This window comes from Nesoenas mayeri (assembly GCF_963082525.1).
Source record: "Nesoenas mayeri genome assembly, chromosome: 6".
Taxonomy (NCBI): domain Eukaryota; kingdom Metazoa; phylum Chordata; class Aves; order Columbiformes; family Columbidae; genus Nesoenas; species Nesoenas mayeri.
The window spans coordinates 10,601,257-10,618,663 of NC_137545.1; the positions used below are offsets into that span (position 1 = coordinate 10,601,257).

Below are 17,407 nucleotides of genomic sequence, written 5' to 3' on the forward strand. Positions count from 1 at the left end.
GGGGTGCTGAATTTCTGTACCTGTTTGGTGTGTTTCTGGTGTATGATCTATAGTCTCCTTAAATTGCCTAAAAACATGGGCAGTCTTCAAGACGGACAACAAATCAAATGCCTTTTGTAGAACTCTGGTATTGCCTCTCCAAATGACTGAATTCTTCTGCATGTGTTACTCACAGTGAGATACTCTCAAATTTAATCAATTATAAGCAAAAAATGGAAGGCTTTTTATTTTTGTTCATTTATATGGTGGCTTAATATGCTTTTTAAGCATCTCCTTGGTAGATGGGGCCAGCGTTGCAGTGAGTTGCTGGCGATGTGGCAGAAGAAGCAGACACCTGGTTGGAGACCCAGGGAGAGGCATGTCCTCCAGGAATTTGGAACTGGACCTGCAGTCCACTCTTGGTGGAAGCAAAGTGCCCAAACATCAGTAATTTTCTCCTAACAAAATTGTATAACAGGTAAGGTGGTGTGGGATGTGCAGTTTGAAGGCTCAGACTTGAAGTGCAGGTTTATTCACTAAAATCAATCTTGGGGTTCTTTTGTATTTGGTGGTGTTTTGTGTGTGGTGTTTTTTGTTTGTTTGTTTGTAGTGCTGGAGATCTAAATGTACTGCTTCACAGGACTGTACAGAGATCAGTTGTCTGGAACGGCCTTATTACAGGATAGCAGAGCTTCCCAGGGCAAAGAATGTAAAGATTAGGTTTGGACAGGAATGAAATATAGGCACATACGTGGGAGAGGCTGTAATCGGCTGCTCCCACTAGTTCCCAGGCCTCCTGCAATTGCAAACCTTGCAATACATAAAGAAAAGAATCATGTATTATACACTAGTTCCCATAGGAGGATGAAGGTGAAATGATATTTTGGGCATAGTGTTACCCCCTCTGTAGCAGCTCTGAGAGTGAAGCCAATGATGGGAAGCACATGTACGCAATATGAAAGATGGCAGAGCTCTGGCTCTGGAATTTGCTCTCTTTGAGCAATTGAATTTTGACTTGGAATACTTCAAGGATTCCTGCAGCTATGGAGACTGCGGCCTTTAACTTGTAGCCATGCTTTAAACCGGTACGTTAAAAATTGGTTGCTGGATGAGATGCTTTCCAGAAAAATCTGCAGGAAAGAGCCAGTCTCCCAGTGTTATGAGCAATACAAAACAGGAGAGTAATCTTCCTTTCCAAGCCACCAAAGGATTATTGTGTCAGTAAAAGAGGGAGGGGAATATTTGAACAGAATTTAGTTAAGGCTAATGCACTTTCCTAGTATTACATAAATATCTCAGTAAATATTGTATCAGCTCTTTTATGCTGCTATGCTCTTTTCCCAAGTCAAACAATATTGTATTTTGTACGGTATCTTACTGAATGGCACTATGCTGATAAAATTATTTAGTACGTATGGATCCTAAAGAGAACTAGCAACCCTCCTTATGCACTGTTAAATCTCTTATTTAACCTGGGATAGTAACTCTGACTATTGCTCTTGCTTAAGACCTAAGGATGCCTGACATAGCAGACAAAAATTGGGTAGTTTGTGATGTTAATAGCTGGGTGTATTTGAAGTAAATTACTATAAATAATTAGATCTTCTGTTGTATCTGCACAGGACTGAAATGCAGCTTGACTTAAAAGCCCTTGAACCTGACCTGGATAATAAAAACAACCTGCTTGATGGAGTCTGACTAATCTCCTGTGCACTGAAATTCTCAGTAAAACTGAAACATATTGACTCGGGAAGGAGTGGTGAGACTCGGGCTTCAGGCACGTTCTTGTTCCGCCCAGAGAAATAATACCTTCAAACCTTTTCAGAGTTAAGGTGAGATCCAATCCAAGTATAGGATTTGGATTGATCAACTTTAACTTTGCACTGGGAAGAGTTTACCTAGATGCTTACCAAACACAGCAGCACACTGTTCACTTAAAGTAAGTTAGTAAGTAATCTGGTGCTTTCAAGGGAAATTACCTCAAAGAAGAAAAAATACAAAGAAGAAAAAAAATGCCTCACTTGCCCTTGACATGCTTGCCATCCCTGGGCTTGTAGTCAGTGTATGGCTGTCACCTGGAGCCTGTAGCAGCTGGTCCACTATGGAGATCTAGAGGCTGATGGGATTAACCTGCTTCTGTGCCTGTGTTCTTTCCCTTCCTTCAACTGCCCATCACTTCTGCTTAACCCTTCTGGAATTGGGACATTCTGAAGAACCTACTTTTACTGAAGTTGTGGTCTCAGCCTTAGTGGTATCTTATGGCAGTTGAGTTTGAGTCTCATTGCATATTTGAAATCTGTTTAAAAAAAATAGAGATGGGCTATTTTTTCCAAGGTGAGGAAGGGCAAGGAGAAATGGAACTGGAGGGGAAGAGCTCTCAGCAGTGTGGTTAACATTGCACAGATTTCCAGCAGAAGCCTGGATTTTCTGTGTCAGATGATGCAAGTCTCCTGGATGTGGAATTCATTTGAAATTCAGCACTTAAGTAACTTCAACAATTTATTAAATGGAAATGAAGCCACAATGCCCTGAATCAGCCTTATTTTCCATCAGACACTCTGCTGCTACAGTCCCCAGTGTGTAAACTCCAAAAAACCCCGCTGCCAGTGAAAACAGTGAAACAACTGTATTTCAAAATTAAATATATCCTCCTTTTCTCTTGTGAGAAAGACTAACAGGTTGTCATTTACAGCTACATTCCCAGCCGTAACTTGCATGTCTTCATTCTCTCTATAGTCAAACCTGACTTCCTGACAATCAAGTCTTTTATTATCTATCTATCTATCTCAGCTTGCTTGGTGGCATATGGGTTTGAGGACTGCTCTTTTGTGTTTGCGTTGGACACACTTAATATTTTCTATCAGTTTGTAGTTCTAACTGTCCCTAATTTTCAAATTGGTAGCTTACAGGATTTATTTTTCCACTTATACATCTCTCTCATCCCTCTTCTGATTCTTGCCTCTCCAGCTCCTGGTGACTGTTTCTGCTACCCCTTTGCTGTGCTTGTGTCAGTCCATTCCATGTTTCTTTTTTCCCCCCCACTTGCCCCCTTTCTTATCTGCATTTTACAGAGACAATGCTGAAAATGTCTTTTCTACCTCTTCCGCTTGCTTTTCCAAAGAGATCATACTGTGGAGCAAGGGCTGTAGCTTGGGAGCCACTGCTCTATGCTTCATGTTGATTTTTGTTCTCCTTACTTCTAAGCTTTTCCTTAGACTTTCTCTTCCCAGAATATCTGTCAAACACCTCTCCTCTGCCAGCCACTCACACTTCAGTGCCTCTCTGTCCTTCCACCAGGCACCAGTGGGACTCCTGATTCTTTTTTCTCTGCCTGTTTCTTGTTCGTGTATCCCAGCATATCTTCATTCACTTTGCTGTTGGCAAATTGGTTCTTCTACCTGCCCTGTATATTAACTTGCTGGGGAAGATACCTCTCCCTGTCACAGTGGAGTGAAAAAATAGCTGTGCTGGGTCTTTTCCTCTTTCCCTTGGGATTCATGCCCTTCTTATTTTCTCATTGATTAGGGCTGTGCTATGATAGCCAAACCAAGAGAAAAATCAGATGGCAGAGTGGACCCCACTGGGTCAAGCTAGGTGTCAAGCTGGATTACTAGAACAGAAACCAGCTCTGAGGTGAAAATCAGTTATCAGTGTTAAATACCCAGCAGAAATCCTGTCTGCTGTTAGGACTCTGTTTGAGAAAAGAATAAAGAAAATGCAGTGTGTGAGAACTGCAACCTAGCACACCCATTGAACAGGGCACACTACTGCAGCATTTTCCAGAAAAATCCGATCAGTTTTTAAAACATGTAGAGCTGTCTTACAATAAGCTGCTGGCAAGTGTGAGTCCCTGAATGTAATTTTTGTGAGTATCTATGACAACAAATAAATCTAATGTTTGGGAAGTGTCCTTGAGAATATCAGTGGGGGGTTTGTTGCATTATGTCAGTAACACTTAGCATTTTCAGACTTTTAATTCCTAAGTATTACTATAGATCGGTATGAGTACTTTAGGAAAATGAACTAATTAGTTACAAGATCTTTTTCCTTGTTTGCAAATGGCACCAGCTCAGACTAATGCTATTTACTTTAGCTTATTCCAGACTTCTAGACATAGAAAGGAGTGAATAATTTTAGGAGCTTTAATACTAAGCGGGAGGCTCAGTCTCAAGGTCAATGGACTGTGGGTGTCTGTGGGTCACTTTCAGCCATTTGAGGAAGGTAGAAAAGGTAATCTAACCTAGATTTGTTGTAATGGTCTGCGTTGCTTCTGTAGTGCTACAAATCAAAAAGCAAATGAAACCAGGAATTGATCCTACAGAATAGTGTGCAGGATGGGCATGTCTGTAAGAACAGGGCTAGAAGTGAAGAGCAGGATAGGACAAAGAGCAACTTGCCCTTGTGCTAAGACTGTTTTTGGTCCTCTAATTTTTCCTTGTTGAACAGCAGCTGTACCCCAAATATGCACACTGAGGCTTATTGCTTTGGCCTTAACTCATTCCATCCATTTTACTCCCATGTCCCATACTGTGTTCTTAGAAGTTGAGTGAGTGAGAGTAAAGAGGTGTCCTGTGTGTATGTACAGAACTACGCCTATGGCTGTCTCCACACTGCATTGCCTGACTCCCTGGAACTGGGTCTGTAATGGGGAGGCCATGGACCCCTGTAAAATATCTGGAAAAAGTTATGCACTGAAAAGGGGACTCGGAAAGCCCAGTCATTGGCAGCACAGTGTGATTCTTCTTGTCTGTCGATGCCTGATCTGGGGCTTCATGGGGGATGTCTCTCCTGTGCGAGCTCAAGTATCTGACCATTCTCATCCCTCTTGCGTTCTAACCTCTGACGATTAACGTTATCTCAGTTCTTGTCTTGTGTGAACAGCTGTGCACTCGCTGCAGTGCACTGGGCAGGGATTGGCAGCGCCAAAACAGCTGTATTAATTTTCCACTTTTGGTTTTAGCATTTTCCCAGTGTCACTGCCTGACACTATCTGTTACAAAACTCTGTTTGTCAGCTGATCGCAGGTTTGTCAAGCCATTTGTACTGGAAATGTAGAAGTTGAGCATTAAAATTACAATATATAGGTCTGAAAATACTGGCTGAAATGATTCTCTTTTTTTCCAAGATGGAGACTAGTTCAAGACATAACTTTACTTACGCTAACTAAATGAAAATGTCTAATTGGACCCATCTTTTTGCTCCCAACATTTAGAACAAGGAGTTTCATCTTGCCCTTTGGAACAGAAATGTCTTTGCTGTCCCTATAAAAATCCTACCTCCACAGGCTGAGCTGGCAGGCTCTGGATAATTTTGCCTTTGGTCTACAGTCAGCAGAGCATTTAGAGCTTTATGGTTGAAAACTGCAGAGGCAGAAGCTGGGAATGAGATGGTGTGGGGAAAAGTCTTGCTGGGCAAAGTGATTTAGAAGCAAGCAGGCTGAGGAGAAAAGTGGAGGAGAAGAGACTGGTGTGAAGAAGAACCATGCTCATTATGCCTTTGCTAATGTGTGACTGTTCAGATCTGAATGAGCTTTTAATGTTGCTAATGCATAATTTATATGAAAGCGTGGCAAGAGGTGTGCAATGCAAATCATGCCTGATGAAGAGATGAATATGTGCTTGCAGATGCTTGAAGTTCTGAGCATTCCTGCAAGATGCTGAGGAAAGGCCTCATCACAGGCAGAAAGCCTATGGAGGAGCTTTTCAGTGGAAAAGCCCAAAGTGCTACAGCACTGAAACAGTTTTCCCTGATCTTGCACTGGTGGTGAACTGCTTTGGAGAGCAAGAGTATGTGCTCCTGCCTGTAACACCCTTGAAAAAGCCCAGATATTGATAAACTTGCTTAGAAACAACACTGAATCTCCTTGGAAGTTGATGAGAGTCTACTTACAATGAGGACTTAGCTCTGTGAAATAATATCAGGACTTGACTTTGTTTTCAGTAACTAAGTCAGTAAGCAAAATATCACAGAAAGGAGACTTTATTCAGGGAAGATTGCTAATGACTTTGTGGTTTAAGATATCTGAATATCTATCTGTAGGGGGAACAGTAGCATTTGGAAAGCTGGTGAAGATGTGCTTATGTACAGTGTTGATGCACTTAGTGATTAAATTGTTGTTCATGAGGATGACTTGTTATGTTGAAAACCCCTTAGGAAGCTTGATTTGTACCTGCAATATTTCAAGAATCTTGTTTTTGTTCCTTAATTATTTCAAACTTTTGATAGATCAATGAACAAAATTCTAGATCAACAGCAGAGTCCTTTGCACATGTTTTTAATCACTGTATAGAGGTGGCAATCATAAATTGACCTGTACATTCACAGAACTTTACAAAACTGGAAAAGCAACGTATTTCTGAGTTTGTGGTGATTTAGAATGCAGAACTAGTGATGTTATCAATGTCTCTCTGGAGGCGTGACACCAGGGTTCAACTGGTCTTACAGTTTCAGATACCCGCCACCAAGATTTATCTGTGTTTCACCAAGTATGAGAAATATATGAATCCAGGGGCTTCCGACTGATCCCCCCAAAAGCCATCAAGCTGCCTATATTAATGTCAGCACACTCATAAATTTTTAGCACACACTGAAGTAGGCAACTTCTGCCACCGCACAGAAGCTTCCCAAGGTGTCCCCTGCCTCTTGTAAATCCACAGACACCCAGTAAAGTAGATTAACTGCAGATGGACTTAATAGCAGTTGTTCCTCCTTTGGAATTAGAGGGGTTCACACTTTTTAAAAGTGGACAGTGTGGTGTTCTCATAAGCAAGAAAGAAAGAATGAAGGTTTGTGGTGTGTGGTGTTTTTTTTGTTTGGTAGTTTTGTTTTGTGTGTGGTTTTGTTGTTGTTTTGTTTGTTTGTTTTTGTAATGGCTGTCAGAGCTAGGTAGTTGGTTCCAATCAATGGGAAAACAGGTTGCAGAACCGTGGGCTCTGCTCTCTCCCATCATACACAAACAATCCTCTTGTTTATGATAACTTATTTTCCCTCTGTTCAAAGAAACCCAGTGGGCTATTTGCTCTGGTACTCCTCCAGTAAGCCAGTGATGCATTTTCATTCCATTCCCTTGCTCCCTCCAGCCCTGAAGATATCTGCCAAAATTAGTCAGTAGATAACTACTCAGTAGAAGCTTTACAAATGTGTTAGGCAAGGCTCGAACATTACCCATTAATGTTTACAGCTCCTAATTACGTTAATTAATCAGTCTTTGAGGTTGTCTCACTTGGGAGCCCAAAGGCAGGATTTTAGTTCCCACAGATGTGCTTTAACTGGTTCAGACTCTGTGCCATGGCTGCTTGCAGCGAGCAGCTCAGCGTGGTCTGGCTGCCAGGGTATTTATGCCGGGCCTGGACAGGTTTTGCTGTCAGAGCTCTGTTCCTGTTGGATTTTGAAGCTAGCTTTGACTATCTCCATGCGGTACAGCCAAACATCTGGGAGCAGGCTGAGCCACGTCCAGCGAGACTGATATTAATTGTGAGCTGTTTCTGCAGAACGGCCTTTTGCTATGGGAGAAAGGCATTCAGAGAGCACTTTGCACCAGCAATAATTGTTAGGACACAGAGATTACTGCCTTTGCAAAATATGAAGTTGTTAGCTCTGTCAGAAAAGAGATGAAACTGTTGATAGAGAAAAAGGATGTTGTCTCTTCTATAATGTTTCTGTAGTTTTGCAGGAAGACTAAGTGTTTGGGCAGAGGAGGACACTCAAGCCAGTGCCATCATCTTTCAGAGCTTCATTTCCACAATCCAGAGCTTGTCTTCGCTCTCCTGAGGAAAATGAGAAGACTCAGAAGAGGCACAACCCAGACTGGCTGCAGAGTGATTCAGAAAAAGCTTCTACTGGTTTTCTGCTATTTCCTAAAGAGTTTGGTTTGGGTAGGCTTTCAGCTCTAAGTACAAGAATCTTAACAGAAGATACATTCAACTCCAGCGAAACAGGTAAGGACAGAAGAAAACTGTGGTGCAGATACAGATCACCTTCTGATTTAGTTCACCTCATCCTCATATGGTGGAATTAGCAGGAAACCACTTATTTATCCTCATTTGCATAATATCCTGATTTTTACATTGAACTCATGGTTGCTTCTGGCTGATGATTTTTGCTCTCAAGTGGAATATTGCGTACAAGTGGCTTTTGAGTGTGTGACAATCCTTTAACGATGACAGGGTAAGCAGGTACTGACAATATGGATTAGGTGAAAGAAAGCCGTTCATCACCCACCTATAAATGGATCCTGTGGGCAGTAACTCCTGTCTGTGCTGAATATAAAGTACCAGATACCAGAGAGGCAATTTTTGGTAGGTTCCTACAGGAGAAATGCCATTGAAGGGCTGTTAGGGAAGAAAGGAATGCATTTTCCAGAATAATAGGGCATTGTATGGAAAAAGAGGATTGTCATTAAAAGGCTGGTGGTGTTCCAAAGATTTCCAAGACTGGAGCTTGGTCTTTGAGAGAACTGTCTGCCATAGAGGTTCATTGCACTAAAACTGGTTATTAAGCAATTTTCCTATCAGGTGTTTTGTGAACTGTTGCCATATTGTGTAGAGACCATACTCCTTGGTTACTTGGAAAAGTGCTTCTGGCAGGCTGAGGGCACATACGACGAGCCAGACAGGACTGAAAAACAACACAGATTTGGATGGTCTTGGAGCAACAATTCCTCAAACCAGAGGTGAGGGGGTGCCACAGCTCGGTGCTGCTGACGTGTCATCTGTCTCTGTCCTGTTGGCAAGACTCCAGCTGCTGATGGATTGCCTGGCAGCTTTCACGCACGTTAACATTAACTTCATAAAAAGCAGTGTGTACTGAGTGTGAAATGCGATACGGGCAGCGCCTGACACAAATGAATACTTTCCCTATTCTGCAGAGTTTCAGTGCAAAACCTCTCTCTCCATTCATCTTCCTCCTGCCTCCTCCTTCCCCACCCCCTGCTACCTTGGGAGCCCCAAGAACAGGCGTGTTGGCAGTAAACTCAGCTCCACAAAACAGTCTTGTGAAAAAGGGAAATATTACATGATCACTTCCTATTTCTTCCTCTTTTCCTTTGCATCAAAGTCTGGGCTGGCTGTCAGGAACGTTCAAAATGAATAAATAAAGCACAGGAACCCCCCGCTTCAGAAGGAGTCTCATTCACTCACCACGAAGCTTGGCCAATTCGTTTTCTGACAGTACTCAAGTCAGCAGGCAGAGCAAGAAGATCATTCAAAGCTAATCAGTAAAGTGTAAACCTATTAGGAAAGCACATTTACCCCTTGCCGCCTCCTTCCTCCAGAAAACCAATCCCCAAATCTGTGGGAATAACACATAATGTACATAAAAGTTGCTATTACTTAGATCCCCTGTTATTAGGTCAGCAATGCAACTGATGAAATGCTCCCCAGAGCACGGAGCAGTGGCATATAAATCCTGCAAGAAATTCACAGCGTAATTTGTTACAGCTAGAGGGCATAAGATACATTACAGCAGAGCCTGTGTATTAGGCTCTCCCCTGTGATTCTTGAGGCTATCTCTGGTAATAAAAACCTCATCTTGATTTCTCATCCTTTGTATTGATTTCTGTCAAAGATGACTTTTCTTAGACAAAGATACTACTATATTTCTCTGTATAATAAGAGGATTCTTCTCCCCTCTTCTCCCTGTCCCTTTTTAAAATTTATTTCAGCGATGACCATGAGGAAGACTCATAATTTGTGAACTGTAGTTATGTACATTGAGCAAACAGGAGGAGACACTGAGGACAGTTTTTGCATATGCACTCCAAACCCCTAAACATGAAATTAGAGAAAAATATCACTGGTCTGGAATAGTACAGGAAATTGAAATTAAAACCCCAGCTATGTAATTGCTATATTTAATGTAAAGCTCTGTTGTTAATGTAATGGATGTAATCTGTGGGAGTGAAGGGATTAAAATCCAGACTCAGATGTATATAATCATAGCAACTGTTAATTTTGGAACATTCATACTCCTGCTTTCCGAATCTTTTAGCTATCTTGAAAAATAGGGAGGCCTTTAGGTATACTGCATGATGCTTTTCAAAAAAAGCTTTAATTTTTCCAGCATGGTGCATAGGGACAAGGCCAAGCAGAAATTTAGAAAGCATTCTATGAATGATTTGCAAGACAGATAAGAACAGCTCCACAAAAGCCAATACAGATAAACAGAACGATGGATGGTAAGGTTGCAAAATGCATAGTGTTATATCAAAAATATTTTGTCTTCTCTGCAGTGGGTTTGCTATAAGAAACTGGAACACTGACATTTAATCTATTCCTTTGGGTTTTGCTTTATTTTGCCTTTTTTTTTTTTTAGCACGTACCTTTATAAAGAAGCTGTTTCAAATCTTTAAATGACTGAAGCTATGCCTGTGTTCCCTTGTGCAAAGAAAGTGGTAAATACTTGTAAGAACTGTTATAAGCACATATTAAATTTCTCTATTTATTGCTTTTGTAATCTAGCAGCAGCTGTGCTGAAAGATAATACCTGCTAATTGTATTTGCTATCACATCCTTTTCCAATTGAAGGATAACATATGGAAGCTTGGTTTTATTTTTTTTTAGTACATACAGCAAAATTTATTCAAAAGAATTTCTGTTTCCCTTTAGCTATCTGTTTATTTAATAGACTATGGAAAATGGTAAACTCTGTCAAAAAGCCTAGTTAAAGAATAATTTATAAGCTACATTTAGGTGTTCATCTCATAGACTGGCTTAGCAGAGAGCCAAAATATATCCTGGCAGGTAATAATTAATGTAAACCTTGACGCTTTGGATCCGGCTCACTGTTCAGCAGGCCAGGCAGGAGCAGCACACAACTCCTGCTAGTTCTGCCCTGTCTCTGGCATGCACCACACAGAAAGCTTGGCTCTGCATGACACACGTGCTCCCCATGTGTAGGAATTCGCTGCCTTTTTTTTTATTTTTTTAGAACCTATTTTGGATGAAAGTGAATGTGTCTGCAGGAAAAAATATTTTGGTCACTTAAACAGAGGCCTCCTGTGAAGAGCAGGATGGCAGGCAGCTCACTCTGACTCCTCTCAGTCCCATAAATCACTGCATCACTCAGCCAGATTCAAATGAACTATAATATTGGGTGGTGTCCAGCCTTTGCTGAAGCTGATGGCAGCTCTCCCACTGGCTTCACTGGGGGGCAGAATTTTATGTATGCTAAATCATCAGAATAGCTTTTATCAATGAAATCTGTCCAGCTTTTGCTGAAATGTGCCTTACTGGTTTTTTGGAGATGATGCTACACATTAATTTAAAAGAGAGTAACAGGGAGTACGATCAAACATGGTGCTCTGACTGCAACAAGTCTGTCACTGTCCCTCTGCCACCAGAGGTGACCTTGCTCTCAGGCATGCCCTATAACTGCACATGCAGTGCAGTGTCTTTAGCTGTTCTCTATCAAAACGGTCTGATTGAGCATAAAATTGCTTTTTGGTTAATGTTTTTAATATCTGATCATTTCAGATGGGTGGATGGAGAAGCAGCTCGCTCTGTGGTTATTCCACAAGGTTGGAGGGGATCTGTTTTCTCAGGCTATCACAGCTGCAGCAGAACAAGGTGTCTGACTTAAAGGCTTGTCTATAAGCAGTAGTGTCATCAAATAACACCGTGTGTGGGTATATCTTAGTCACATTTAATATAATCACTTTCTTGGCAAAAGCATATCTATGAAGCTATCCAAGACCAATTAATGTGGTGCCTATATTCAAACTTCTGTTTTAATCTTTGCTGATTTTCAAGTCTAGATGAGATTCAAGACTACTGAACCTGACTAGATCAGACAACTTAAAGGTTAACTAAATAACTCCTTATAGCATGTTTAACCACACATTTGTATGCTGGGATACTGACTAAGTCTGCCTATAGCCTTGAAGTCTCACCTACAGTTGGGCCCCTGGGCACATCTGGGATATAAATGTAGCAACAAGGTCCCATTTCACTTCTAAGGGCTACTGAATAAGAAAGCTCAGCAATTTACACTCCACCTTACATCTTCAGAGTATTTAATAGATACATGAGACTGAGGTTGCTTATGCATTAGATAGTGAGGGTTTTAATGAACTGCTCATTCAGCCATTCCTCTCCACCTCCCTTGATCGAACGATGGCTTCAGCTTCCTCCAAATGACCCTTTGGATTGGTTAGGCTCTTGCTCGGCTCTGCTGTTAAGTGTCTCCATGGAATGGATTTTACTTTTCATAACGTCTTATAACTGTCTTTAAAGAGGTTTATGGCTCAGTCTTATTCTCTGTGAGACTGACTGTTCTCTGCTAATCTCCTACAGAAACAGTTATTGGTTTACGCAGTCCTTCAGTTATTTCTCCTCGAGCTCTGAAGTCAAGTTAATTGGACACGATTGACCTATGTTAGAGAATTACTATTAGATGAGTAATATTAAGCTAAGGAAACAAGATCATTTTGTACCACAGAACGTGCTGGGAGTTGCAGGGAGTGGCAGGAAAGGCAGCTGAAGAGGTGTGCAGATCAGGCCCTGGGAATGGGGTGGATTTAGGGAACGGGGGAGTGCATTGTAATAACTGAGCTTTGCAAAACAATTAGTTCTTCCTAAAGAAGAGCTAGAGGGGGTAAAAATATACTAGAGTCTCAAGTGTCTGTAAGAGGCAAAAATATGAAAAGGAAGAGAAACAGATTGTGGCAAACCTGTGAGAGTGCTGTTTTTATTATTGCTTTTTTTTTAAACAAGCACTACCTGTTGTGTAGCTACCAAAATGCAATTAAAGTAGTCAAGGAATAAATACAACAGGATTTCATCAGAATGCATTTGCTGTTTCCAACTGGAAACTGCATGCTGAAGGCAGGTACACTGAAAAAACACTGAATGATCAATGGACAATGACAGAGATCTACAAGACAAATACGAGCCTTGTAACATCACTAAGCAGCTCAAGACAAAAACACTGGAAGGGTTTTTGCAGAGCAGTTTTATGCAGAGCACCTGAAACCTTGCTGCTAAATCCTGGAACTTTTGGGTGCTGCTTCCCAATTTACTTTTACAAGCTAAGCCACTGGATGGGGTAAATCCTGGGGAAAAAAAAACCAAAACACACCAAGGTTCCCAGCCCAACCACCACACTTTTATCATAAAACCAGTCTATATTCCTTTCTACAAGGCTTTACAGTATTAATTGCCCTATTGCCAGCCTCAAAACTTCTTCACCTCAAGTAAACTTCCTGAGAGAACTATAGGTGTCAGCATTCAGTTTAAAAATGTGTAAGTACATGCTTAACTCTACTGAGATGCGAAGTTTCACTGAGATCAGCAGCACTACTTCAGTAAAGTTGCATTTGGAGGAGTGTCTTGAAGGTCAGGCCTCAAGTACAAATGTACTTCAGATTCCTGTGGCTGCTGGATAATACCAGCAGCAGGCACCTGGACTGCAGTCCTGGTGACGTGGTATTATTTGTTATAGCAAATAATTATACTTCTATCTCATGGAAGACTGCGTTCTCTCGTAAACCTTATGTATTCACACAGAGAAGAAAGTCAGTGTGCCTAAACTTTAACTATGTGTCTTTTAATTCCAGAGCCAGAGCCCAAGCTAATAAGCAATCTGATGCTGCAGTCAGCCTTTCAGGGTGCACCTCTGACTCCCCCTGGACTCGGAAGGAGTGATACACTATTCTGATTTCCCCAGTTAGGGGTCCTGCTGCTCAGTGATCACCAGCTGAGACTGGGATCACCACTGTAAGATGGATTTTGCAATTTGTAAGAATCAAGCTCTTTGGGTTAAATGGACTTACTAAGGGGTAAGTGTTTATCTCTGCTCACCGGCACTCAATGAAACACTGGCTGATCTCATCCTGGAAATTTTTCTTGATGTAGAGCCCTTCTGTTTCTCTCAGCTTGTCCTTGATGGATACCTCCTCGTGTGTCTCCTGGACCTCATCTTGTGGGGTATTGACTTGCCTAGCGTGCATCTGCAAAACGCTCATTGTCTCTAAGTGAGGAGGTAGGCTCTGAAAATGACAAGAGGAGAAAACAAAAGGTACAAATTAAAATAAACTTAATACAAACTGGCATGCCAGGTTGACAGTGAATCTGAGCTTAAGCCTTAATTTATTTGCAGGAAACCAGGAACAAACCCTGTGCTCATAAAAAGTGCTTGGATGCACACAATGGTCTATTGTTAGTGTTTCAGTATTAATTAAGCACACTGCAATGTACAAAAACAACCCTTCCAGCGTGGGATCCTGAGATCTCAATGAGACAGGTGAGAAAGCTGCTGTTCTGCAAATGCCAACTTTATCCATGTCAGAAGGGTGCCAGAGTTTTTTTTAATTGAATTTTCAAATGTTTGGACTTCCCATTGGTGCTTTTTAATTAGCTAGTATTGTTTTTAATTTGTTCACTTAAATTTTTATATGCACCGCTTGGTCACTGGTTTCCTGGTATTTTGTTGCAGCTGGTCATATTCTGTTAGGAAAGTAACTTCCCTTGAGGAACAACAACAACAAAAAAGAATAAACAAACCCCCAAACACTTGAAAAAAAAATCATAGCTCCCCAAGTTTCCCATGATTTAATAACCTTGGCAAGAAGGACTTCTAAGTCTTACAATAATTTCTGCTTTGTGATTGATTTTACATATGTACTTTGAGAAAAAGGAAAGTCTTTCTGGTATGCAAATACAGAAGCATGAAAAATACCATCTGTGTGGGTGGTCTCAAACTTTGCATTTTTTAGTTTGCAACAGTCGAAAAAGTTAAGGTGTTTCCAATGCTTTATGAGCTATTACTGCTTTGAGAGTGTAAAGCATATCCTAAAAATTAACTTGGAAATTAGCTTTGTTTTGTTTGCAATTTTAGAACAAAATATTTTCCACACACTTGGGAAGTAGTAATCATATTGTCTGATAGTGTATATCAGATTTAGGAATATAAAAGAGGAGAAAATATGATAATCTGGTTTTGTAATATGGTGTGTTTTACTCCTCAAACTTAGTGGCTATCTGACATATAGGTGGCAGCATATGTGAACAAAAGCCTAGGACTGTTGGTTGTATGAAAATAAAATATACTATTCTGCTCTGGCTTTCTGCCTTCAGAATGTATAGAAATTGTCCCTAAATCAGCACATCTCAGACTAATTTAGTAATACACTCTTCCTACTCTGGTGATGTATTTTCTAGTGTGCTCCAAGTCCGAATTTCAGAGCTCTCCCGCGAAGACAAAAAAACTTCTATCAAAGGTTTGGCCAGCTTATATTTAAGATCTGTTATTTGGTGTTCTTCTGTGCTTCGACCAGGTTCCAAAAATCACTAACAAGTGCCAAGCAAATTTTGTTTCAGAAAGTACTCAGCGGGATTGCACACTATCCAAAGTAAGCGCAGAGGCCCTGTTCAGGAAAGCAATTTACTGCCTTCCCTGCATCTGTGATGTGTGACTCGCACTATGCAAAAGGAATTAGTCAAGGCCACCAGTGAGAAAATATTCAGGAGGAAACAAAATGAGCAGCATGCTTTTTAAAAGCAGCTGCATATGTTCTCTTCCTGAATATATGACCCAAAATGTTGCCTTTCATCCTGAGATGTTCACTCGTGCTTCGCTTTCCACAGCAGTCGACTGTTTCCAATCTTAATCTTCAATGACACCTATTTTTAAGTATGGGACAGCTAATATTAACACTATTTATTTGTATTTCACCTGAATTTCACTGTTGTCTGCCTTACTAATATTAAGTGAACCTCAGAATAGTCAGATGTGATGCTGTTTTCTCAGTGCTCATCTGGAAACCAGAGGAAGACCCACAAGTCTTGCTTCTCAGATTGCGATCTAGAAACAAGATCCACTTCCCTTGGCCAGTTTCCCACTCAACTATTTGCTTCACTATAGTAATGGCTGCTTTGCTGAGAAGTTCCCACCAGAGTCTGACCACCCAGAGGTACTGGTATTAGGGCTACTACTGAAGAGATGACCCAGCATGACTCTTCCATGTCTTTGTATGCTACTGTAGCACATAGGACAACTTGTGAGGTTTCCTAACTAGGTGCTCACCAGGTGAACCTGGGGAAGGGCTGTTTCATCTTGAAATATGTTTTCTAGCATTTCATGTTAAATATATCTGAGAAGTGATAATGGAAAGGACTTTGGGAGTGCAAGAAAGGGACCAAACAAGTATTTCCATGAGCAAAGGTGTTTGTGGTGAGTGTTGAAGATGTCTTCCTGGGTGGGCAAAAGGCCTCCCCATCCCGTCTCCTTCGGGAAGTGACAGAATCCATACTCAAGCCTGGGCAACTTGGCATGAGGCGCACAAGGATATCTCCAGCTTTAGTGACGCTGATCTGTGGCCCACATGGAGAAACAGGCTCCTCTACAGGACACATCTGAATGTTTAATGGTGAAATGTTGTGAGATGGCTGACCAGATGAATAGCTTATTGGTGCTGGGAAGGGGCAGATCCCCCTCACCGTAGCTGCTGCATGTGTGGTCCCTCACATCTGCACAGGCTCTGCCACTCACCTGGCCCTGCAATGAACCAGTTCAGCTCTCTGAGAAGCAGAAAATAATCCCTTTTGTCTTTTCTGCCTCTTCAGGTTAACTGTCTCCTGGTATAAAGAGGAGGTGAATAAGCTAGCAGAGGTGGTAGTAAAGGGGTAGACCCATAGCAAGGGAAGTGGTGGGTGAGCATGGGACTAGGACAACATGGAGAGCGAGATGGTATATGCAGCAAAGATAGGAGAGCTTTTTTTTGCTATCTCTGCACCTTTCCTGTGCTCTGCTCCTCCTCTGTACTGCTCTCCACCAAGTCCTGAGGGAACCTTTGACCAGCTGCTTGTCACTGCAAATTTACTATTGGCATATCTTTTATCAGTACCAAAGCCAGATGAGGTAAGAACTGTTTGAACTGGCAAGAACATTCCCATGTGAGCAAGACCAGAAGCAGAAGATTCTTATCTCTAAGTGAATTAATACAGACCATATCTACACTTGAGTCCAGAGTCAACGAAGCTGGTGTGGACACGGTCCAGGCAGCTCTAAACCAGCTGGCTCAAATGCTGATAGCAACAAGGCTACAGAACACACTCTGGTTGGCAAAATCTAGCCAAGCCTTGAGTAAATATTTGTGCAGCTACCTGTCTTAGCACCATACGGTTATCAATATATCTGCTGATACTAGTTTGAGCTGCACTTAAACTCCTAAGGCTAAAGTACAGGCATAACCTTGTAGAACAGCTTATGAAAAGAAGCTTTATTTTTTTTCTAATATTTCATACTTTTAATTTTTTTTTCCGAAGCCTGTTTTACTACAAGAAAAACAAAAGATAAAGGAACAACATACAAGAGTCTAGCTATTCGCCTTTGCTAACCCACTAAAGAAAGGAAGGAAAGAGAACAGGGAAAGTTGGTAAGACCATATTCTCATTTGACTGCTTTTTTTTTCCCCAATCTTATTGATTTATTG

At 41.3% G+C, this 17,407-nt stretch overlaps 1 protein-coding gene across 1 annotated transcript in view; it reads right to left on the minus strand.

The window, feature by feature from the left end:
* Window positions 1-17,407, minus strand: part of DRC11 (dynein regulatory complex subunit 11) — a gene marked incomplete at both ends in the record, with an annotated part of 98,357 nt that overhangs the window by 63,513 nt on the left and 17,437 nt on the right. The window contains one exon of the mRNA XM_080346695.1: window positions 13,776-13,963. Within this exon, the coding sequence (XP_080202821.1) occupies window positions 13,776-13,963 (188 nt within the window). The remainder of the gene's footprint in view (window positions 1-13,775; window positions 13,964-17,407) is intronic.